Source organism: Limanda limanda, chromosome 11 (assembly GCF_963576545.1).
Source record: "Limanda limanda chromosome 11, fLimLim1.1, whole genome shotgun sequence".
Taxonomy (NCBI): Eukaryota; Metazoa; Chordata; class Actinopteri; order Pleuronectiformes; family Pleuronectidae; genus Limanda; species Limanda limanda.
Window position 1 is genome coordinate 21,644,064 of NC_083646.1, and position 22,869 is coordinate 21,666,932.

At 40.2% G+C, this 22,869-nt stretch overlaps 1 protein-coding gene across 1 annotated transcript in view; it reads left to right on the forward strand.

Moving 5' to 3' along the window:
- Positions 1-22,869, forward strand: part of ascc3 (activating signal cointegrator 1 complex subunit 3) — a 143,973-nt gene that overhangs the window by 117,371 nt on the left and 3,733 nt on the right. The window contains exons 30-40 of the mRNA XM_061080652.1: positions 70-212; positions 3,762-3,899; positions 4,255-4,375; positions 4,490-4,622; positions 5,240-5,365; positions 10,467-10,578; positions 10,666-10,800; positions 16,033-16,257; positions 19,155-19,306; positions 19,892-20,042; positions 22,193-22,399. Of these exons, the coding sequence (XP_060936635.1) occupies positions 70-212; positions 3,762-3,899; positions 4,255-4,375; positions 4,490-4,622; positions 5,240-5,365; positions 10,467-10,578; positions 10,666-10,800; positions 16,033-16,257; positions 19,155-19,306; positions 19,892-20,042; positions 22,193-22,399 (1,643 nt within the window). The remainder of the gene's footprint in view (positions 1-69; positions 213-3,761; positions 3,900-4,254; positions 4,376-4,489; positions 4,623-5,239; positions 5,366-10,466; positions 10,579-10,665; positions 10,801-16,032; positions 16,258-19,154; positions 19,307-19,891; positions 20,043-22,192; positions 22,400-22,869) is intronic.

Genomic DNA, 22,869 nt, shown 5'->3' on the forward strand with positions numbered 1-22,869 from the left:
GAAGAAATAATTTGTCAAAAGGAATCAAAATACCTAGAGTAAGTAAAACTTCTATGCATATCTTCACAGCGATACGCAGCCACTCTCCCGCCAAACCAGTGCTGATTTTTGTCTCATCGCGACGACAAACTCGACTAACCGCCCTGGACCTTATCGCCTACCTGGCCACGGAGGACAACCCCAAACAGTGGCTGCACCAGGACGAGAGAGAGGTAGGCTCATGTTGTGCTTATACACAGGAAGCTTAACGAGATCAGCAGCAGCTACAGGTTTCCCTGCCTCAGAACTGTGTCTGAAAGCAACTTGAATGACAGGATGCATTCAAGCGCAGTACTACAGAGTGTAGGTCACCCCTTTCTTTCTGGCTGCATACAGTCACGGTTGACCGCTGAACAGCAGACTGCAGCGCTACAGGAACGTGGCCTGTGTAGACAGCTGGATTTCTTAAAAGAGAAGTGTATCTCTCGGCCAGACGTGTGTGAGACAGATACCTGAGGAATGCAGCTAAAAGGCCTCTTGTGTTGGTTCGCATCACCCAGCACAACCACCTCTCTGCTGCTATAGGGACTTCACACGGCTGTAAGTGAAGAGAACTGGTGCACTATTATACATATTAACAGACATGATGGTAGCCAGTGGCTCCTGCAGGTTCACTTATGAAATAAAATATCATCTTTTTCATTTTTTTAATTCTTACATCAAAAGACATAAAGGTCAATCAGGATTTGTCATAAAAGTAACTGAGCACCTTTCCAACGATTTAGTCATATAGCATCTAACGTATTCTACTTTTGGTTATTTATTCTTGCCAGGATTCAGCCATTAGTTTGGCAGCAGTGTAAACACTTAACTTCTAAACAACAACACAAACTCATTAGACTGGAGGAGCGACATGATGCCAATCGTTTAATTTACCTTATACACAACATCTGCCACCAGCTGTTAAGACTCATAAGGGTCCTAGTGGTGTAAAGCTTGTGAGTTGAGCAGGTTTTAACTGCGTAAGTTTGAATGTGCTCTGATGTGTGGCCAAGTAAACAGATAATGTTAATTTTCATAAACCATTAGAAAGAACCTGCAAAATAGGATGCACTCATACTGATGGACTTAGAACCTTGGTCCAAATGAGAACATTATTCTTGCCATTTTATACGTTATTGTTATTGTCTTACAGAACGTAACATCGTAATAGGAAAAAGTGCCCCAAGGGATAGTGGCAGAATTAGACAGTAACGTAAAGATGGAGATCATACATGAGACTGGCAATGTGGTTTGTCAGTTTATTGAAAAGAAAAACCTTTACCAGATTTCCTTATAATACATTGTGTGTCTCCAGAGGATGACTCTCATGACATTTCATTTATCTCAACCATGACTTTCAGCTTTACCACTGGTACTTAAGAAATATCAAAAATCTAATGACCAGGTTGAAATCAAATGTACTTAGCACATTCATGCTTTCCAGAGGATGAACTGTTTCCATATAAGTCAAGCAGTGACGAGCATAGACGTGCCTCTAAATGTATGTACACTTCCACAATACATACACATCTGGAAACTGAAACGGTACTAGAAATAAGTCTATACACAATTTATGTACAAAATGAATTCCTGTACACATTTGATAAGAGGATGTGTTTGAGGTTAAACAACGCTTGTTATAGCATGATACTGATATTCAATACTGTTTTATAGCTGCATACAGTTGGAGGGCTGATATTATATAGAGGAAATTACTCCTTACTCAGTATTGTCACTTCCTGACAATAATGTCATTCTTTACCTTCTCTTTTAAGCACACATATACCTGGAGACATTATATTAGTTACGAAATCTTCCAGTTTTAAAATATACACTGAATTTGCTTTCCCTGCAGATACTCAATGCAAATATGTACCATCTTATAACATAGGCCTGGTTTCTCTATGTATGTGCACAGCCCTCTGCCTCTGTGTGTGTTCTGCTGATATATGCTGCTGCCCGCTGCTTCTCTGCGCTGGCCTGTGTAGCAGCTCAGCTCCCTGCTGTTTGACTGACAGGCTTCTGGTGATAGCTGCTTAACTCTCATCGGGGGTCACCCACTGGCACGAATCCCCTCTCTGACCTGACAGCTCTTTCTTCCCTCTGCCGCTGCCTGAAACCCCCGCCTCCTTCTCTCACGGCTGGATTTTCACTTTCCCATTCCAACCACTTACTTCATCTCATATGGTATTTTTGTAAAGAGTGATTGAAAGCTTATAGAATAACTGAAAAAATGTAATTGAGTACAGATTGTATTGATTATTTTGTGTCCTGTGTGTATGATATTCATTACGTCTGAACAGGCACACAGTACATTTTGATCATGTATGTTTTGTAGTACAAGTAATAAGGAGGAAGCCAATTATGTGTCTGTCTCTTTAGTCCTGCAGCTCTACTGACTCATTCTGTTTAATCTTAGGCTACACTGTTTTTTTTCCTTACAACCAGTTACGTGTTTACGTCGGCTTGAAGACATTAGATCTGTTTAGAACAAGACAAGATGTCCCAGTCCTACTGGAACCAGTGGAGAACCATGCATACGAGCTACATGTCTGCAACTGAGCAACCGTCACTATGGAGCTGTTCATAATTATGTTTTTGGTTTGTCAGTCCTTCCGTCCTTCCATCCATACTATTATTGTGAACATGATATATCGTGTATTCCTTGAGAGAATTTCTTACAATTTTGTACAAATGTTCAGTTGGACTCAATGAAGAGCTGATTTGATTTTAATGGTCAAAGGCTAAGGTGACATCATATTCTTGTGAATGTGATGTATCAGGGAAATCTATTTCACATCATTTCATCGGCCCCAAACATTCACTTGGACTAGGGATGACCTTATTAGAATTTAGAGGTCAAACATCAAGGCCACTGTGACCTCACAAAGCATATTTTTGCCTTGTGAAAGCATTATTTTTAGAAAGTGACAAGAGAATCCTTTCAAATTTGGTACTTATGTTCACTTAGACTCACAGATGAAGTTATTAGATGTGAGTATTCAAAGGTCGCTGAAACGTCATGAATGTAGAAAAAGGGGCATGTTGACAGAGGCAAACTACCACAGTGGGGTATTTCCAATTGTTTATGACTCTTAATATAAAACATATATCTGCATATGTCAGGTCAAAACAACTAGGAACCTTTAGCAGAACAGAAATCATCTTTTTTTATTTTATGATGAGGTTATTCAATCTCTGATAGTAAGAACAAAGCTTTAAAGCTAAAGTTTGACATCTAGAGATCAATACCCTACTCATGTCTGGAGTAATGTCATAACTTTCATCACTCTCAGGCTGTCAAGCAACCAGCAACAGACTTCAGGAACTTTTCCAGCCAAGAAATAATCCAGCACATACAGTAACTTTGGTTTCACAGTTTATTGCGTGGATAACGCAAACATAAGACATATGGTCTTCAAGGTGCTGGTAGAGGTTTTGTTACCTTTGGTCAGAGTGAAGCTGGACCCTTAACAATACACATGACAAGTGAGAAGCTGATAAGATGATTTTACTCTAACATCACCTTTTCAATTGCCTTCGCCTCCATTTTTTTCATCTTTCTGCGAATGAAACCAGGGACCAGTCCTGTATTTATGTTTTCTGTGTTATATTGTCGTGGTTCAGCAGGTCAACTACTTCCAGGTCGTGTCATTGTTTATGAGGCCTCCCAGTCAGTTTGTAATTGGATTTGTGTCTGCCATTGATCTGACATTGTCTGTGCTCTGGTTTGTCTGCAGATAGAGGACATCATCAACACAGTTAGAGATTCCAACCTGAAGCTGACGCTGGCCTTTGGGATCGGCATGCACCACGCAGGCCTGCATGAGAGAGACCGAAAGACTGTGGAGGAGCTGTTTGTCAACTGTAAGATCCAGGTAGGTCTTCACCATGTACAACAGAGCTGAACCTGTGTTGTGCAGTTTGATTGATTGTGTAGTGTTGTACTGGTTGTTGGTGGAACACTCTTACCTCTCCTTCCTTAATACTAATTTATTTTTGGCTTGGTGGGCTTAATAATATTACAGTAGTAATACCCTCTATATTTCTTAAATCACATAATCATCCAGCCTGATCCTCTGTCATGTAAACAATGAGACTGAGATTGATATAATTTATACACTGTATGTACATTATCAGTTTACCCATAATCCCATGTTTACCTTTACATTTGACTCATGAGTCATTTAAATATTGTTACAGTGTAGTATGTTTTCCTCTCTCTTATTCCAGGTTTTGATTGCTACCAGTACTCTGGCTTGGGGGGTGAACTTCCCCGCTCACCTGGTGGTCGTCAAGGGAACTGAATACTTTGATGGCAAAACCAAACGCTACGTGGACTACCCCATCACAGGTAAACAGTATTTTCATATTCAGTACAGCTTGTTTTTATCTTTTATAATGTGATAGAAGTTAACATTATACTTGTGTAATGAACTTAATTATGGATTAATTTCCATGTTTGTAGATGTTCTGCAGATGATGGGTCGAGCAGGTCGGCCTCAGTTTGACGATCAGGGAAAAGCGGTAATTCTCGTCCATGACATCAAGAAGGATTTCTACAAGAAGTTCCTCTACGAGCCGTTCCCTGTGGAGTCCAGGTAACAGTCTTTTTCTTGTTGTCAAATCCCAGATGCCTTTTACGCAGTATTGGGCAGCCCATCGTAAACCTAGGATCTGGGGTTTACAGACTCTATGTGTCAGGCTCGACTTTGACCTCACCTGTGCGATATGGCTACCTCTGAAGTGCCGTGGTTTGCAGGCATGGGAATTTTCTTTGGATTGTTTGGACATCAGTAATAATTCAAACAACAGTCTGGTTCCATATTATATAATAGGGTAAATGGTTTATATGAGGGAGTCCTGGGATTAAGTCATATTCACAGCCTGATTTATTCTATCAGTCAACCTCTGCTTTTACAGCTTTTGTAATATACATGTATATACTGTCTTTATAAGTAAGATAGTATTCATCAAATACAAACAACCGTCTATGGTTCATGATGAATTCCACCTGTTCTACATCCATCTAACACACATTCTAACTGTGCGTTCAGTTTCACACACAAGACTCAACAGTGTTTCTGTACTAGAAATGAGAATTCCTTCCTTCCTTTACTCATGTCATGACAAATTATTCAGTGCTAGTAGAACAATCACTATCTATTCTGTTATAAATCAGACTTTTTCTATCTGTGCTTGTCTATTTGATCCCCAGCCTCCTCAGCGTGCTGTCAGACCATCTGAATGCTGAGATCGCTGCAGGAACCATCTCATCCAAACAGGATGCGATGGACTATATCACCTGGACATACTTCTTCAGACGGCTGGTGATGAATCCCAGGTTAGGAAAAGTCCTCACACCTTAACAGCAGCCGTTCATGCAGATCAAAAGTTAAAGCAAACACATGCACACATTCTTAGCCTACGCTCACAACCTGGGCGGAGGAGTGCCGTGTTCTTGAGTCAAACATCTGCTGTGTAGACGGAGACCAGTCCAGAACATTCCAGCCTGTTGGTATTTGCACGGCTGTCAGCCCACATTTACCTGTCGGGCCCTGCCTGAGGCCTGGCAGGAGGATTATACCAATACAGCTATGTGAACCCACATATTGATCATGTGGATTCAAGCTGGGCCAATATACAAATTCTAAACAATTCAGCAAAACAATGGCAGGGATTTAGTGTTCGTCAAAAATCCTGGTTTTAAACTGGTGCATACCATTGATTCCCTTTTCCAAAAATATGAGAGACAACATAGCTTTTAATGATCAGAAAATGATTCCAAATGAAATCAGAAAATTATGTTAGGATGATAAAAAAAAAGTCCAGGTGTCTCTGCCTCCTTAAGGTCTATTGACACGACTCAAAGCTTACATAGATCAGAAATCATTGATGATCATATGTCAGGAATGATGTAATCATGGTGTTACTATAGAGTCAGAAAATTATGTAATTTGGTGTCGTGATTTATCAACTTTTGTAACCGATAAGATTAGAGACACAATGTTCAGCTTCTTTAGACTAACCAATCATTCATCATTATGTGGTGTAAATGAGGGGTATTCACCACCCCTCCTTAGCTTTTGTCAATTGAATCAGATTAGACTGTTCAACAATATTTTTTCCACCAATCAAAATTGTCAGAATTATATTTAGCTCTCTTAATACAGTAAACAATCCAAGCTGTCCCTGTGATCTCATGAATGCTAACTATGCTAACAACATTGTTAGCACTAAATTCACCACTTTAACGCACAAGGCAAAAGAAAACATTTAGTCTGAGCCTGGCCAGGCTGTTGCAACGTGTGCATAGCTCTTCATACAGTCACAGTCCAAGTTGGCAATGATTACATTTATTAAATAAGATTTTAATAGATTGGGTTTCGATAGTCAATACTGGTTCCCAAACGGGAAAGGAAAGGGATTGTTGTTAAACACATATCTCTTATCAATCATTTCTTCTTTCTTTGTTCTTTTTTATTAGCAAAAATGTATGCAAAATTATTATTTATTATTTGTAACTTGGATAACTACCTAAATCTAATGACTAATCACAGCTCAGATAGAAATGGTATAAATCAGCAAAACAAATCTAATACTATTTAGCCATAGTGACTGTGTCAGGGACAGTAGGTTCTTTATTGAAGTTGACAGATCCAAACACAAAGAAACATTATGAATGTGTGTAACGAAATTGACAACCACGGATGTAAACAGGAGTGTTATTTTCATTACTTGCTCTAAGTTCAAAGGCTTTCTATTAAATTTTACCAGTTGGGGTTCCAGTATGACAGGCGTATATTCAGTTTCATGATACATGGAATGATGTTAGATGCCTCTGATGATGCAGCCTTATGCACTAATCCCCTGACACTGTTATCTCCATGCAGCTGTGTTTTATATGTGCACAGCTAATGTATCACTGCGTTCAGGCCTTTGATTCAAACTCAGCACACACACGCAGGTGCGCACAAACACGCCCACAGGCTCCCATGGGTATCATAAACATCTGCAGGCCGACTCCCGGTGCCATCAGGAGCCTAATGGTGATGATGCTAATGGCCATAACTTAATCAGACAGGCCCTGCCACCAGTAAAGGCCTGTGAAATGTGTTCAGTAATAAACACATTCAGTGCTTAGAGCTGTGTGCTGTTAACATGTGGAGCAATGGGAATTCAAGAAATACTTCACATTAAACACAAAATAAATATGGCCGTCACCTGTGTCGACTGCTGCTTTCGGCGCATGATTCCTCCTCCCTGCTGCTAACGGCACAGTTAATAATGTCGTATGATGATGATCATGAAGACATTTGTGTTAATGTAACATGAGAAGTTGGTTATTTTTCAGTGGGCCCTGGTTGGCATGCATTATGCAGATAACTGTAAAAAACGACTTCCATCTAGTATTCTTCCTCCACATTTTGTCTTATTCATTAGTATTCATCATTACTATAATTCTTTTAAATTTTTTTCTAAAACTCTTAGCTCCGCTCGGGTATCGTTTTTGTTTTGTTTTCAGCATTTTCATAGTGTATAGCTAAGCAGCTGATATACTGGATCCAAAAAAATTGTATCATTTAGAAATATAACAAAACACTGCTAAGTGGAGTGGCATTTGTATGTGATACTGTCTCTCATTTAATTTGTTTATTCTTTTTGATGATTTAGTCAGAGAAGTATTTTCACCACAGAAATCCTGTGCGAAAAGATGATTTTGCAATTTAACAGATTATCACAGGATGTGGAATGGGTCAGGAAGAACCCATTAAATCTTGGTGTGGATCCGAATCAGGCGTGCATAAATGTTTTATCACTTTCTTTAACGTTGTGAGATAGTGACGCTTTTCAGCACTTTCCCCATTTTATCAGGGAATAATTAATGGATCTAAATCAGGAATGAATAAGGAACTGATATCTATGTGGGTGCATAATTTGATCCATCATGAATGAATTTAAGGGATTCTTCATCATTGGTGGATGCATAGGGTCTAATGAGTGCCAATCTAATTAAAATATTTTATTCCATACCTGTTATCAGAATATAACATTTACAGTAATTTGAACTTGGCAAAATAATGTAGGAAACCTTAAGCAAAGGACCAATGTGGATTATGTCAAGGCAGTGGAACAGTGGGCCAGATCTTTACTCTGAACTCTAACAAGGATGCTGCAGGGTTACAAATCCAGTTTGCATGTGCTTAGTGGACCTGGAAGAATTATTATGATCATGTCCCTAAGGTGGTCTTGTGGCATGTTGCAGGAATACAGAGCTGCTGCTGCTACAAGCCATTTGGTTATTGTATAACTGTAGCGTGAGTTGGTGTGTTTAGTCCTCTGGGGTGATGCGCTGTTACAGATTCAGTTTGTTCAACTTTTTTTTTTTAAGGCTGCAGTGCAGCTGGTGTTTTCAGAGTGTCAAGTACAGTGGCCTCAGGACTACACCTCTGCTGTTTGTGCATGATGTGGTTCTGCTGGCTCCATCAGCCTGTGAGCCCCATGGCACACTGGGATGGTTTACAGCTGAATGGGAAGCAGTCATGATGAGTAAGCACCCACAATCTTAGAATATGTCAACTAGAGCTGGCACCAAGTTGTTGCTCCAAGTAAAGGAGTTTAAGTATATATTTAAGTCTTGTTCACAAATTAGGGTATATTGCAGTGCAAGATCAACAAGGAAATGGGTTCAGTATCCACAGTCACACCAAATTCGACACTAGACATCCTTGGACCCTTAAGTTAAATGTTAAGTTTGTAACCGATAAGATGAACAAATCTTTATACAAGACACAGACAGAGATTTCTGCAATTATTACATATATGTCTTTTTACAGACACAGATTCAAGATCTGTTTATTTTATGATTCATTATTTGCTTTTTGTCTTAGTTTTTCGATCTTCAGGTCTCACATCAATGCAGTTTATGTTTAAGCTGTTCAAAATGTCTACTTCAGACAATCTGTGGCCAATTTCTGTTGGGTAGCCCATGAGGAATATAATTCAAATGAAATCATCAAAAAAGGACATAAACTGACATGAGAGAACAACCACTTGGCACTCAAGCTGCACCACCAGTGATGAACACTTCTCCAAATTTGGAAAGGCATATTTTACATTACTAACATAAAAATGCTACACATTTCATTTAACCTTTGCAAAAAAAACTTAAGGATTTCAAGCATCTGTTTCCTCCAGCTCTAATGAATCTGTGTCTGGTTTATGTCGCTCTTGTATTTGACTTGCACACATCATGCACAAATATTGTCTTTGATTACGTGTCTGCTGAGCCTCATATGGTAACTCTTATTTAGCAGAGCTGAGCATGGAACCCATTTTGGCCACTGGTTGTCTTATTTCAGGTTATAACAGTCTAACCTGGGAGTCATTTGCTCGCAGGGGCTGGCCATTTTTCTTTTAGCGGGAGTTTTCCTTCTGAAGCACAACAGTGTGTACAGGTTTCTAACGCATGTGTACGTACATGTACAGCAGTGCCACTGACAATATTTAGTCTGGGGATTGTCTGCGGCAGGCTGTACATATCTTATATAAGTAATTCTGCCATTTCTGAGTTCCCTCAGAAGTTGAGGACAAACCCATCGTGGTTTATCCTTTTGAGTACGAGCAACTTAGACTTTCACATTCATCTCATTGTATAAGTCATAATAATCACTTCAGTAGTTTTTGTGTAATTCTGCTAACTAGCAGACAATCAAATGAAAATATAACCTCCTGAGTGGGGGTAGTAACATTGTCCATTGTCATATTTTCTGTTTTTACAAGTACACACATACATGTATCCTGTTTTCTGTCTTCTATTTGTTATCCTATCAAAAGTGGCAATAGAAGCGTAGTGAAAGGGTTAGTTAGTGATCTGATATACCAGGTTAATGGCTCAGTCCGGAATACAGCCCCATTGGTTGCTAGCCAGACTGTGAGATTACTCTGGAGATATATTTGTTCCGTTGTGTCATATGTCTACAAACCTCTACTGAGCCGATTTATGGACGGTTCAGTTGATGTAAAATGGTTCTTTGCCACACCATCATGTTCTGCTCCAACAGAAGAATTTATACATATTTGGTAAAACAGAAATGTGTTCATTTTGTAAAAACAACATATTTTGTTTCAGATAGCATTGTGATCATGCATTAAGGACTCTATCTGGTCTTTAAGAGTTCATGATGTTCCCATTCTTAACACTTAACCCGGTTACTGTATTAAATAAACACAGTCGTAGGAGTAGTGATTTAAGGTCAAATTCAACCTACAGCACATACACTGATCAACCAAAACATTATAGCGTGGTTAGCAGGGTATGTTTCTCTCTTGAGAACCCCAGTCTAAAGGTTACTCACTTTAAGGGATCAAATACACTGGATTTCTCCTGTTTTTTCACATACAGTGACTTTTTTGTAATCACCCGATGTCTTGTTTTGTTTTAGTTACTACAACCTTGAAGACATAGACCACGAGTCCGTTAACAAATTCCTGTCCAGCCTGGTGGAGAAGAGCCTGCGGGACCTGGAGTGCTCTTACTGCATGGAGATAAAAGAGGTGTGAAGTCATTTTTAATAAAGTTTGGAGGTGAACAAGTTTACCAAGTTTTTGTTTGTCTAACCTTTGTGTCTGTTTATGCCTCAGGACGATCGGACCATTGAGCCACTGACGTATGGTCGCATTGCCTCCTATTACTACCTGAGGCATCAGACCATCCGCACGTTTAAAGAACGGCTGAAGGCTGAGATGCCCATCCACGAGCTGCTCTCCGTTCTGACGGTGAGGTTCAATACACAGCTACTGTTACTGCGTACCACATTCGTCTTATCAACTACACCTTTTTTATTTAGCTGTCCTTTTCCACTGAAACCTATGTGATTAATGCAGATTGCCAGAAAAGAGTTGTGTGCATTTATAACATGTGGTCTGTAGTTAAGGTAAGAGACACTTGTTTAAATGCAGGACTGTGCATTGAGAGGGAACAGTATGTCTCAATTTGTGATGCCGTAAATTTAGATAACTATGATTTTCTCTTTCTGATTACCCTTTCATTTTAATGAACCAATGAACTCTTACCATATTTGATTGTATCTGCTGGTCTGAGAAGAATATTAAAATAGCTTTATTAAGTGTATTGATGCCAAATAAGTCAAATACGTCAAACCGTATTGATGCTGTTGGGGATTTAGGTTTTTAATCCACTTGTGAATACACAAGCTACTTTGAAAAATATTTTTAATGTGCAGATTTGTTTAAAGCTACTGATGTATGCAAGGCAAAAATCTACATTCAGACCGTGTGGCCTGCAATCAAACCTCTCATGTCAGCTCAGTGATAAAAATCAGATGGAAGACCTCATTCCACCTTTATCTATAATGACTATATCTAAGTGACTAAATACATTAAATCTTTAAGGGTAAACTCTCCATTATAATTTTAATAATATTTTTTTTAACGCCAGTTAGGATGTGTCTCCACTTTTGCTCATAATATCAGAATTCATTAAACTTTTGCCACAGAAGTTCATGTTTTCTAAGTGGAGGTCAAGCAATTAGATGAATCTGTTTCTCACAACAATTTTCCAATTTAATATCTGGAAAAAAAACATTAGCTGCAAATGCAACTGAAAAAATAAGACTGCACTTATTTATTTTTAGTGCAATATTCTAAATATTGAGTTTGTTAAATACAAACCATAAATAATTGTTAATTATTTTGAACCCGTAGTCACTTGTGCAAAGTTTACTTTTTTTTTTTTTCTGTGGCCAAAACTCATCTGTGGCTTATTGCATCTCTTCAGCCTTCAGCAGCTGGAGATCTTTGTATAAAAGGCTCGAAAGATGCTGTAACAGCAGCACATTAGCATCTATAAAAATGCTCTGAGGATCTATGATCAGTGACAGAAAACATGCCTTTCCAATCTCGTTTAGATATTTGAAAATACAGGATACAGTGAATGTTAATGCAGAAACACAGCTCTCGTATACACACATGCTTTACTCCCTGCCAGCGAACTAGCACCTTTGTCTGATCTTCATTAACTCCGCTCATCCTGGAGCTTGAGTGTGATCGGGCACCATCTTCCTTTCACCTATTGACCCCGTGCATCCCAGCTGCGAGGTCATTCACACGCTGGCTTCTGATTGGCTGGGTCAACACAGGACATTGTAATTTCACACATTCACTGAGGGGGAGGATGATGAAATCCTCCTTTTCACCATTGCCTCTAATGGGCTTCTATATCTGTAATGATTGTTGCTGCAGTGGGAGAAATCTACTTTTTAGTCGAAAATTTACTTTTATTTTGCCAAAATATAAAATGAATGCCACATGTTTTCCTTGATCATCTGTCATCATATGAGGGATGGTGCACATTTTGTTCACATAGTCTCAGATTATAATAATGCTGGTGTGTGTGTGTGCGTGCGTCCGGTGTGCTTGTGCGCAAGGTGCTATCATGTAGTGGCAATTATCAGTTTGCAGCGGGCCTCATCTCACCCTATTGGGAGAATAATTTACTAACTGGCGAAAAATGTAAATTTTTTTATTGTGCATTAAATTGTTAACAAAACTACATAATTTTGTTAAATGGTAGATTAACAGGACACATAAGTTGTGTGTGTGTTTAGATTGTATTCTTGCCATACATCCATTTGTTGTGCTCAGCCTGACTTCAGTAATGATGCTAACATATGGAGGGGAGGCTGCTCTCAGACAGTTAACATCACTCTCCTTTGCACACATGTAGTTGGAAGCAGACCAAGGCCTGCCATGCTCATCCGCCTCCCTCCCCAACAAGCTGCGTTACAATAGGCCAGTCACCCCGCCGCCCTGTCCACTCCCCCTCTATTAGCTCCAAAGCATTGGCATGCTCCTCCAGTTCCCCCTAATTGTTGCAGCGTGGCCACTAATGAGCAACACCCACGCCTCACTACATCACCACCTCCCACCCCCTCCTCACACAAGTTTCTCTTTCTGATTACTCTGCTACCACTCAGCCTCTCTTTGTCTCTCTGTTCGTTCCTGCTTCCTAAGTTGGCAGTTTTCAAACAGTCAAATGAAACTGCATCAAATGCAGTTTTTTCATTGAAGGAAGTCGAACCCTTTACAGGGCCCTTAGAATGTATGAAGAGGTTTGCACAATCTACTTAATAATCCATGATGGAAAAGTAGAGACATTTTTTGACATTGTTTCAAATGTATTAAGCATCAAAGCCTAATTTTTTCTCATTGTAGTTGTAACTGACAGCAGTTACTGTATTCTCAAGGCTGTTTGCTCCACCACATTCCTGTTGAGGTGTTAAGCATCGCTGGTCTCCGGTCTTATGCATTCAGGATCAGGTTTTCTTCAAGGACCTCTGTGTATCTGTCGGCATATATTCCTCCTTTAATTCTCACCAGTCTCATTGTCTCAGCCTCTGATAAAAATAAAACATAGCATGATGCTGCTTACACCATGCTTCCATAGTGATGAGTTCTTTTAAATGTTATTTAGCATAGTATGCCTTCATATACCATTAAAATCAAAGTTGCTTTGAGCCAGTCTACCATAATGGTCTGATTGATGAAGAGCGGCTGTGATGGTCATCCCCTTTGCCAGGTTCTTCCATTTGTGCAGAGGACTTCTGATGCTGAAACCACTATAGAGATACTGTATACATACCAGATGAATGAAAGAACCCAGACCGAAAGGATGACACTAGTAAAGATTAGGGGCACTGTAATAAATTAACTCACCAAGTCTATTACAGAGATCTGTGAAGCAGCAACATCAATGAGCATCAATGAATCAAGAAACATGACATGATCAGTCATGTTGGAAATGAACCCACAATTTAGCCAAACCTATTTAGAGGAGACAAATGGTAAATATTACTACCTTCCTTCTTGCTTCAACTTTGACCCCCCCCCCCCTTACTCTCCGTGGTTGTGCACACGCACTGTTTACTTGAAGCATGATAATCACACTGAATTGCCATTTAATTTAATATAATGTTTGTCACGTCAATCAAAGAAATATGTTAATTTGACAAGACAACATCAGAGTTGATCTTTCTTGCTGTCGGCCTACAGAAATCTGGAGTCTTGATAAAAGCTTATTATCATTTGTGTGGCCATTTCTCTGTCTATGTATTTCTGGCTCTGGCGTATGAGTTTGTTGCCCCCCCCCCATGACCCTGCCTCTGATTTACTGTGTTTTTCCAGATATCAGGGACAATACAACATCTGACCTAATAGGTAGAGGAAAATGATCATAGATGTTCGCTGCGATCTGGAGGCTGGAAGCAGATTTACTTTCCCTTGCAATGAGGTTTCATTCCAGAGATTATGGGCCTTGCTCACTTTCTGCTTTACCTGCAAATTAAGTGCTAAAAATAATCTAGATAAACTGTTGACTTGTTTACAGCTAGGCTGATCTTCTGACCTTTTGTCCTTCTAAACTCTTGAAAGTGGCTGATTTCTGATTGGAACTACACCAGGTTACAATGTGGGAAAATTAAGATCCAAGCTGTAATCGATAAAGTACCCTATAAATATTTTCATATATTCTAACTTACCAAACAAGTACCTAAACCTTAAATATTACCAATATTTCCAACTCTTGAAACATAGTTTTAAATTCAAGCTCTTTGAATTAAGACTTAATCTATTTAAATTTAGTCTAATCTTTGCAATGTCAGATAATTGTGAGATGGGGCATCCTGGTCCAGGGGTTGTAAGACCATGTAATCATAACGGCCCCAGTTCAAGCCCGTCATGATAAGACATGAAAATAAATCCTGAAATATCTAAAACTGTACTTTGTATTGGCTACACATTGATCACCAGTTCCAATGTTTTAGTTTTTTTTGGCAAACAGTCTAAGATATGATGCTAATTAATCTACAATTAAACATAGAAAAATGCAGCAAAACCACAAACTTGGGAAAACGAATTGTTTTGCATGTTTAATTGATGAATGGTTTTATCGATTAACTGATAACGTTGAAACTAAAACGTGAAGAGGATTACCACTCAACCACTCTTTGAAATTTCTGACAAACTGCGGTAGGGCTGTTGCTTTTCAAAAAAGATGTTCGACCCAAGTTTTGCTGACAAGTGATAACCCCCAGCACAAATGTGTAGTTTTATAAAACTTGTAAATGTGTTATTGTAGCACTTGTACTGTGGACCTGACCCACACAGCAGGTCTCAGCTGTGTGTACCTCCCTTTTATTTGTGTTTGCGTAGCTCCACTCTCTCTGATTCCTCTCTGCCTCACGGCTCCAGGCTCTCCAAGCACTTCCTCCCCTCTCTGTCTTAGTAAATGTTGCAGTCGGAGGGTGTGAGGCCGTGTGGAATTGTTGGAATTGCGTCTACGTAAAGATATATAGTCTTTCTCCAGCACATCCATATGCAACAGCACTGCAAGATAAATCATTCAGAGATGATTCCTATTCCTGTCTCTCAGCCCAGCCCCCACCCTGCTCAGGTCCTGTTTTCTGGTCCAGGCTTTTGAATTGCTGGCTTTGGTCAGTGATGGATGGAGTCTTAACAATCCAGGGCAGGGGAAGGCTGTGACAAATGCCTCCAGCACAGCCTGTTGATGGGAGTACATTAGCCAAAGTTGAACTGGAGTGAACAAGAGGAGCGGAGCCACGCGTGTCCGTGCATCACTCTGTATAACAATAACCAACCAGGCTGAACGCACAGCGGCAGCACAAAGAGGAGACTGATGGACCATCAGCATCAGTTTACCTACCTAATGACCCGCTGCATGTCTTCAATGTGTCCTTGCATATTCAGAAATGTTCTTAATATCATTTGAAGAAATCAAAATCTCATCGCAACTCTCTGTAGATTTTTACCAGCAGGTCATTAGATCTGGTGAAAAGATGCCACACAGTCTTTGTGTGGAAGGGAAAGCTGAAAGTAAAGAGTGGAGAGGCTATTGCAGCTGATAGAGACGCTCAGATTTAAAAGGTCTGACCGTAGCGTTCTGTAGTTTCACTTTTGATCTCTGTCTCTCAGGAAGCGGAGGAGTACGCCGAGTTGCCCGTCAGACACAACGAGGACCAGCTGAACAGCCAGTTGGCGCAGCAGCTCCCACTGCAGGTCAACCCCCACTCCTTCGACAGCGCCCACACCAAGACCCACCTGCTGCTGCAGGCCCACTTCAGCCACGCCCAGCTACCATGCAGCGACTACAACACCGACACCAAGACGGTGCTGGACAACGCCATCCGAGTCTGTCAGGTAGGGTTCACAGTGCACCGGATACACAGCAGCCATACATTACTAATGTGATTGACAGCTGATTAATTCCTCTTTGAGCCATCACTTTAACAAAACAAGCGATAGTGAGTCACACTTTTGGAACATTTATAGAAAAGCATTGGACTTTAAAATGTTTTTGGTACTAGATGTGCTGCAAGTGACATTGGCTAAGTATAGCACATTCTCTCCATGTGCCATGTGCATTTCTCCAGCACCATGACAGATAGTGGATCTGCTGTGTAAACACTGCCAGGACTCAATGCACAGGAAAATTGAATAAACAGGTTGGCTGCATGTGTTAATTCGCTGTAAAAGATATGCAGGCAGTTGGCCTGAGACTTTTAGACCATGTTTGGACCCGGTATCAACATCAATCCTTAGACAGCTACCTACAGGTGTGAACACACCCAAGATGCATTGAGGACACGTGCGATCTGAACACTCAGACCAAATTCAGAGGTCAGAGGTGCAGGGATTCATCTATTATCAGTATGAAATGTGTTAATGTGTTCTGCACCATATATGAAGTAGAAATTGCAGCTTATGTTCTCTGACTCGCTACAATTCATAATGAATGTGTTGTAAACAATCAGACTTTTACATACATTGAATTAGTGCAATATCAACACTATTTTACTTCAACACAGCTTCAAGCATTAATTAACTCACACCATGTTCTTTGTGGAGAGAAATGATGTACTTGTGTATTTGCATATTGAGCAGAGAAGTGAGATCCAATGACAGGTGTTCACTAAAGACACATGTTAATGCCAGGTGTGATCTGGTGAACTAGAAACTAGAGTCTAGCAAGCTAAGAATATATTTGTTGTTTCAGTGTGAAATTGTTTTGATTACACTATTATATTAGACTCAATTCTTACTCATGGTAGAGATGATTTTTCATGATAATATAACTTGTAACAGATCTGAATATGGACATAAAGGTTTCACTAAGTCAGTTCAATTCTTCCCAGGTGCTGATAAAAGCATTCATTCTATCGTAACAGTCTAACCTGATGGGGCCTGCACTGAAAGCCATTGTTCACACAGATGTGTGATTTAGTTCATTACGCCTCCCAGTGAGGTGATTTCAGAAGCGTGCACGCTACCTAGTAGCTAAGTAGTTAAATGATGGCAACATGAGGAATAAATATTAAAGATTTGAAGGATGTGCTGCACATGAAGAGAAAGCAGATCTTCGGAGGCTGTGCTGCTGTGGAGGAAGCTGAGAGTAAACGGGGGGAATGTTCAACATTAGTAGGTGATTTGTAGTTGAACTTACCGGTCCATCCTATAAATAACACGGTGCTCAGAGGTTAAATGTAACCTCCAGGTTTCTCCTTGTCTGGCAGCCACAATGGCTCTAGTCGTGTTCATATGGAAAGTGGCAGGAGGCAAGGTTTTGAGAAAACAGAAATTATCATTATCATAGAGTGAGGAACTCTGACAACAACCCCATGACCTCATCGATGAAACATTTTCCATCAGATTCTTTAGCATCGACAGTGTGATGTGTTAGATGGGGTTTATTTCGTTTCTTGTATGTACTGTTTGAAGTTAGGACCATGTCTGGGCGTCTGTAAACCATTGTCCACAGCTCAGGATGGCTGTTTGTGTGCGTGTGTGTATATGTGTACATGTGCTTGTGATTTTCCATGCTGTGTATCTGGCAGTGATATTGTATGGCTCATGGATGTGGTTACCTCTCTGGTGTCCTCCTGCTACCATTTACTGAAAGGGTTCTGGTCCTCAGTTACTTTATGGTTGTTTTTTTTGAATGAACATATTCTTTTATTGGTACTTACACGGTACATAAAGTGAACACAACCCATGACTGTTGTTGTCCATGGACAACGTTTTAACTGACATATCTATCAGTAAACAATCTGCCTGTTCTCACCTCTTTCACATGGATTCGTAGAACAACGTGATGAGCCGAGTTTCAAGAAAATGCTATATTGATAAGACATGTCACATTGAAACTGTTTAGAAATTGAATAAAGATATTTTTCTAATAGATGGGGCAACAGCTCTCCGAGCTGGCTGGATTGTTAAACATTGGTTAGCAAGCCAGTAAATGTCTCAAACCAGACCAGAGATACATGCAGACCTTCAGCTCTTGTCTTATGTCTGAAAATGATTCCTGTGTTTGGAGCATTTTATTCTCCAGCAGGGTTATTAGATCAACCACTGCTATGCCATCAGTAAGCTGTGATAGCTTCATTGTGTTTGGATGATACACCTTTTCTTTCACAGAAGTATTTTGTGTCATTCCTTCAAAATGTATTGATTTTCATGCAAAATTTCACAATTGTAAGTGCTGTTGTTTGTTTTGAGCACCTTTTTAATCCATACCTCAAAATTCCTTCAATTGTTGTCCTCTGTTGGATGAAGAAAAAATGTGGGTTTGTCTAGGACGAAAGAAAAATGTGGTTTTGTGTCTAGGATTTGATTGAAGTCCCATACATATTACTTTTGGCAATTACCATTGATTGGAGGGAAAGACTCACACAAGTATAAGATCCTAAGAACCGAAGAACCTTCTTCAATGATTTTATGGTGAAGTGGCAAGATGGAAGCCATTTCTACCAAAAGGAAAATGGCAGCCTGGTTGTAATTGTCCAAATGTTATTTAAAGGAAAATGAAGTCTCAAAAACGACCACTGTATTTTGTGAATAACAGAGTTTGGATTATTGAGGGTAGATGTGCAAAAATGGAAACTGTATCTATCTACAATTTAGTCTACAACTGAAATAAGAAAATATATGGGTTTACAAAGTTGCCATTGTAGTTTAAAAGCAAAACAAATTTGAGTTAGAACTCTAAAATCAATCGCGATTTAATTTGACACTTCTTTTGTGATTCTTCTCCACAGGCAATGCTGGATGTGGCTGCAAATGAAGGCTGGCTTGTTGCAGCCATCGGTATTTGCAACCTGGTACAGATGATAATTCAGGGACGCTGGCTGCACGACTCCTCATTAGTGACACTGCCACATGTGGAACAACAACACCTCTATATGTTCAGGTACGCATCCGTCCACTACAGGTGCACAGCTATAATGTCCATACAGTCATTTGTAGCTAGCGCGAATAGATGGCTGATCTGCCATGTTGATGTTTTAGATGGACTTTTTATCAGTGAACATTACATCTCATCATGTTTCATTGATATCTGAACAGTCTCTTAAGAACTCTGGATGTTAAAGCTTTCATAGCTTTTATGCTGCTGTAATAGGAATCAGAATATAGGAATCAGTTTTATATGCACCATTAGTAGCTGATTAACAATGACTTACTATGCACATCCTCAGGTGTAGACCTCTGCAAACAGCATCAGTTACTCTTACACAGGAGCAAATGCCCTCGCACAAACGGGAACATTCAAAGCAGATTAGAGTAGTTTGTCCATGCACACACCACATGCATTTCGAGGCCGGCACATAAGGTTGTGCCAACCCAACAGAAATGGTGTGGATGAGAGAGGGATGAGAATGGAAGAGGCTGCCGGTCTGGTGCTGACAGATATCAGGAAGTTTGGGACAGGATTTGTTTTGATGCTGCCTTATGACCAAGAGTTTCTCCCTTCTGTCTCCTCCCAATCACTTTATAGGAAGTGGGCAAACAGGAAGGAGAGGAGGGACAGAGGAGGCTACAATGGACCAATTGAAGGACTTCCTGAGCTGATTGCCGCCTGCAATGGAAATGAAAGTATTTTCGCCTCTATTGTCGGACAAGAGTTCAATTCAAGTCAGATTGCCCAGGTAAGGTTACAAATATGACCGCCCCAAGAGCACATTGCCAATATGACTGTCAATCAAAATCTGCAATGTCCTTTCGGCCCTATTCATACCTCACATTAACATTTGCGTGTTAAGCTCTTGGTACAGGTCTGAACACACTCAAGACACTTTGAGATCTGGTCACTTAGAATTCATATGTCAGTGGTACAAGGGTTATATTAATGTGCGACAACCACCACCAGGTCCTTAAAATCCCTAAAAGTGCATGACATCACAAAATAAATCAACCTTGAAAGTTTTTAAAAATACAAGAAAGAAAAAACTTAGAAACCTCAGAGAGAGTCCCTTTCCTGAGTCTCCCAGGATAGACAGAGGTGTAATAGATGCTGCGTATAGCAGAGCATGTTAAGACAATTAAAATATTTACAACTTTATGAATGGAGAGGTGTATCAATGTTTAAAGTATTTAAATAAAACAAACAGTTTGACAGAGATGAAGGAAACAGGAATGATGAGACATTATTATGATGAAGAGGAAGAGGAGGAAAGAGAAGATGTAATTTGCCCCCTCACAATCTTGACCTATATTAGCCCAACTGGTCCAAGGCAGACTTGAACCAGCTCTAACTATGAGCTCTATCAGAAGGAAAGGTTTTAAGATGACTCTTAATCTCTGACAGACTTGGCACAGAAAGTGCATTGTATTGTCTTGAGATTAAAAACAGAAATACATTTGGTGTTTGCAAACGGAGTTGATGTTTAGAGCAGGGAAGTGAGATGCATTCACTCGAATATTGCACATTTTACAAAATTTATCTTGAGAATGGACCTATTCCCACATCTAGTTAATGCAGATCATACACAATTTCTCACACACACACACACATACACACACACCATTATCATTGATGTGCCATGAGCAGTCTTCCCAGTGTGGTCGCAGGTACCTCCAGGATCCCCAATTACAGCTCCATTGATGGGGTTTACAGCTCCAATTTAAGTGCTAATTGCAGCAGTAATGAGAGTGTCCGGGCACATCGGCAGACCCTGTGGCCTCACCCAATCAGTGTCCCCGCCTTCCCCCTTCCCCACCTTTACTCCACCACTGCCCCCAACCCCCCGCAGTGTGGCAGCCTCTCTAATTAAATAATTAGATGTGCAGCAGTGTTCCTGTCTGATTTGCTCAGGGAGAGTAATCCTCATATAAATAGCTTTTGCTGGGTGAAGCGAAGAGATTTTTCTCTTCCCAGCCTTCAGTGCACTGCCGCACGCACACACATACACACACACACACACACAAGCACGCACGTAGACGCACACACACCCTCTTCTACTCCCGTTACTCTCTTTGAGCCTTATCTTTGTATGTTTTATCTCCTCTTTGTGCTGGAGCTTTTGGGTTGAACCAACTGTTTCTTAAATTCTCCATTAAAAACACTTAAGAGGCTCCTAAGACCAGAGAAGTGTCTGTTAGAATGAATTAAGGTTTTATCAAACAGTGGACTTCCTCTGCCACATGGATCGGTCCATCAAACACCAACTCCCTCTTAAAACTTGCGTTGACTTTCCTGAGTATCACTTCTCTGATTTGAAGAATCATGCACATCTCATTTCTACAGTTGGTTGGAAATTCACAACCTGAATTATGCACTATTGCACTTGAGTTCCAAAATTCTACCAGCCAACAGAATTTTTTGACCCATATCCACTTTGTTATGTATTCTTAAAGTTGTGAGTATATTGTCCAATAAGTAAGTTATATATCAGCCATGAATACAACTTTGTGCTTCCACTTCCTAGTTTATTTGTAATGATGCAGTGTGAACATGAAATGGACCAGTACTAATTGCTCATTGGAAAAAAGAACATAAAGCTGTAATACTCATAAACCTGATACGTCACAGTCTCATACTAGACGACAGGTTCATAGAAACTGTGATCAAACCTGGACCCAAGCCCCAGTCTATTTTCTATATCAGTATGTTTAACACTCAATGACTTCATCTTAATAAACTGTCCATCAGCTCCAATCAAGTGCTACAAAATTTAAGATTCAGACATCTTTCTTTTCATTAAAAAGTATAATGCTTAGCTCTTCGCTCTATTGACAAATCTGCCAAAATCGATATGAAGGCTTCCTCCTCATCACCGTCTTCTTCCTCCCTTGTCAGGCTTGGTCCTTCCTGAGTCATCTCCCAGTGCTGGAGGTTGACATGAGTGTGAAGGGCTGGTGGGAGGAGAAGCAGGAGCAAACGGAGATCCGTCTACCTGCAGCTGGAGCCAACCTGAGAGACGAGAGCCGCTGGCTGCGTGTCCATGCTGACCAGGAGTACGTCCTGCACGTGTCACTGAGACGCATCAACCTGGGCCAGCAGAGGGTCAGTGTGTCTCCTCACCTTCCACCCAGAGACTGCAATGTACCAGTTTTAGCTCTGTTTACATGATAGAAATCTGTATTTATTCAAATATAATGTATCTGCATATCTAACGTAAAGGTGCAATATTCCATATGTATATTAAAAATAGATCAGGTGACATGTGTGACACCAGTATGTGAATGTGGTGACTGGTAGTGATGAAGCAACTTTCAGTGACAACCCACTGTGCTCTGTCTGTGGAACACACAGTAAGCAACTAGCAGGTGAACACAGCCGAGGCTTAGCGGATGGGCAGCCAGATGTTATTTTCGTGAATTGGTGGAGAACAAAACAGAGCTAAAAGAGTAAATATTATGAATATTAGTTTTAATTCATATATGGAATCGGTGTGATCAGTTGATTTGCTCACAGCGGCAAAGTAAAAATCTTCAGTTGGTGAACTTTGGCCATGTTCAGGCTGTCAGCCCAAA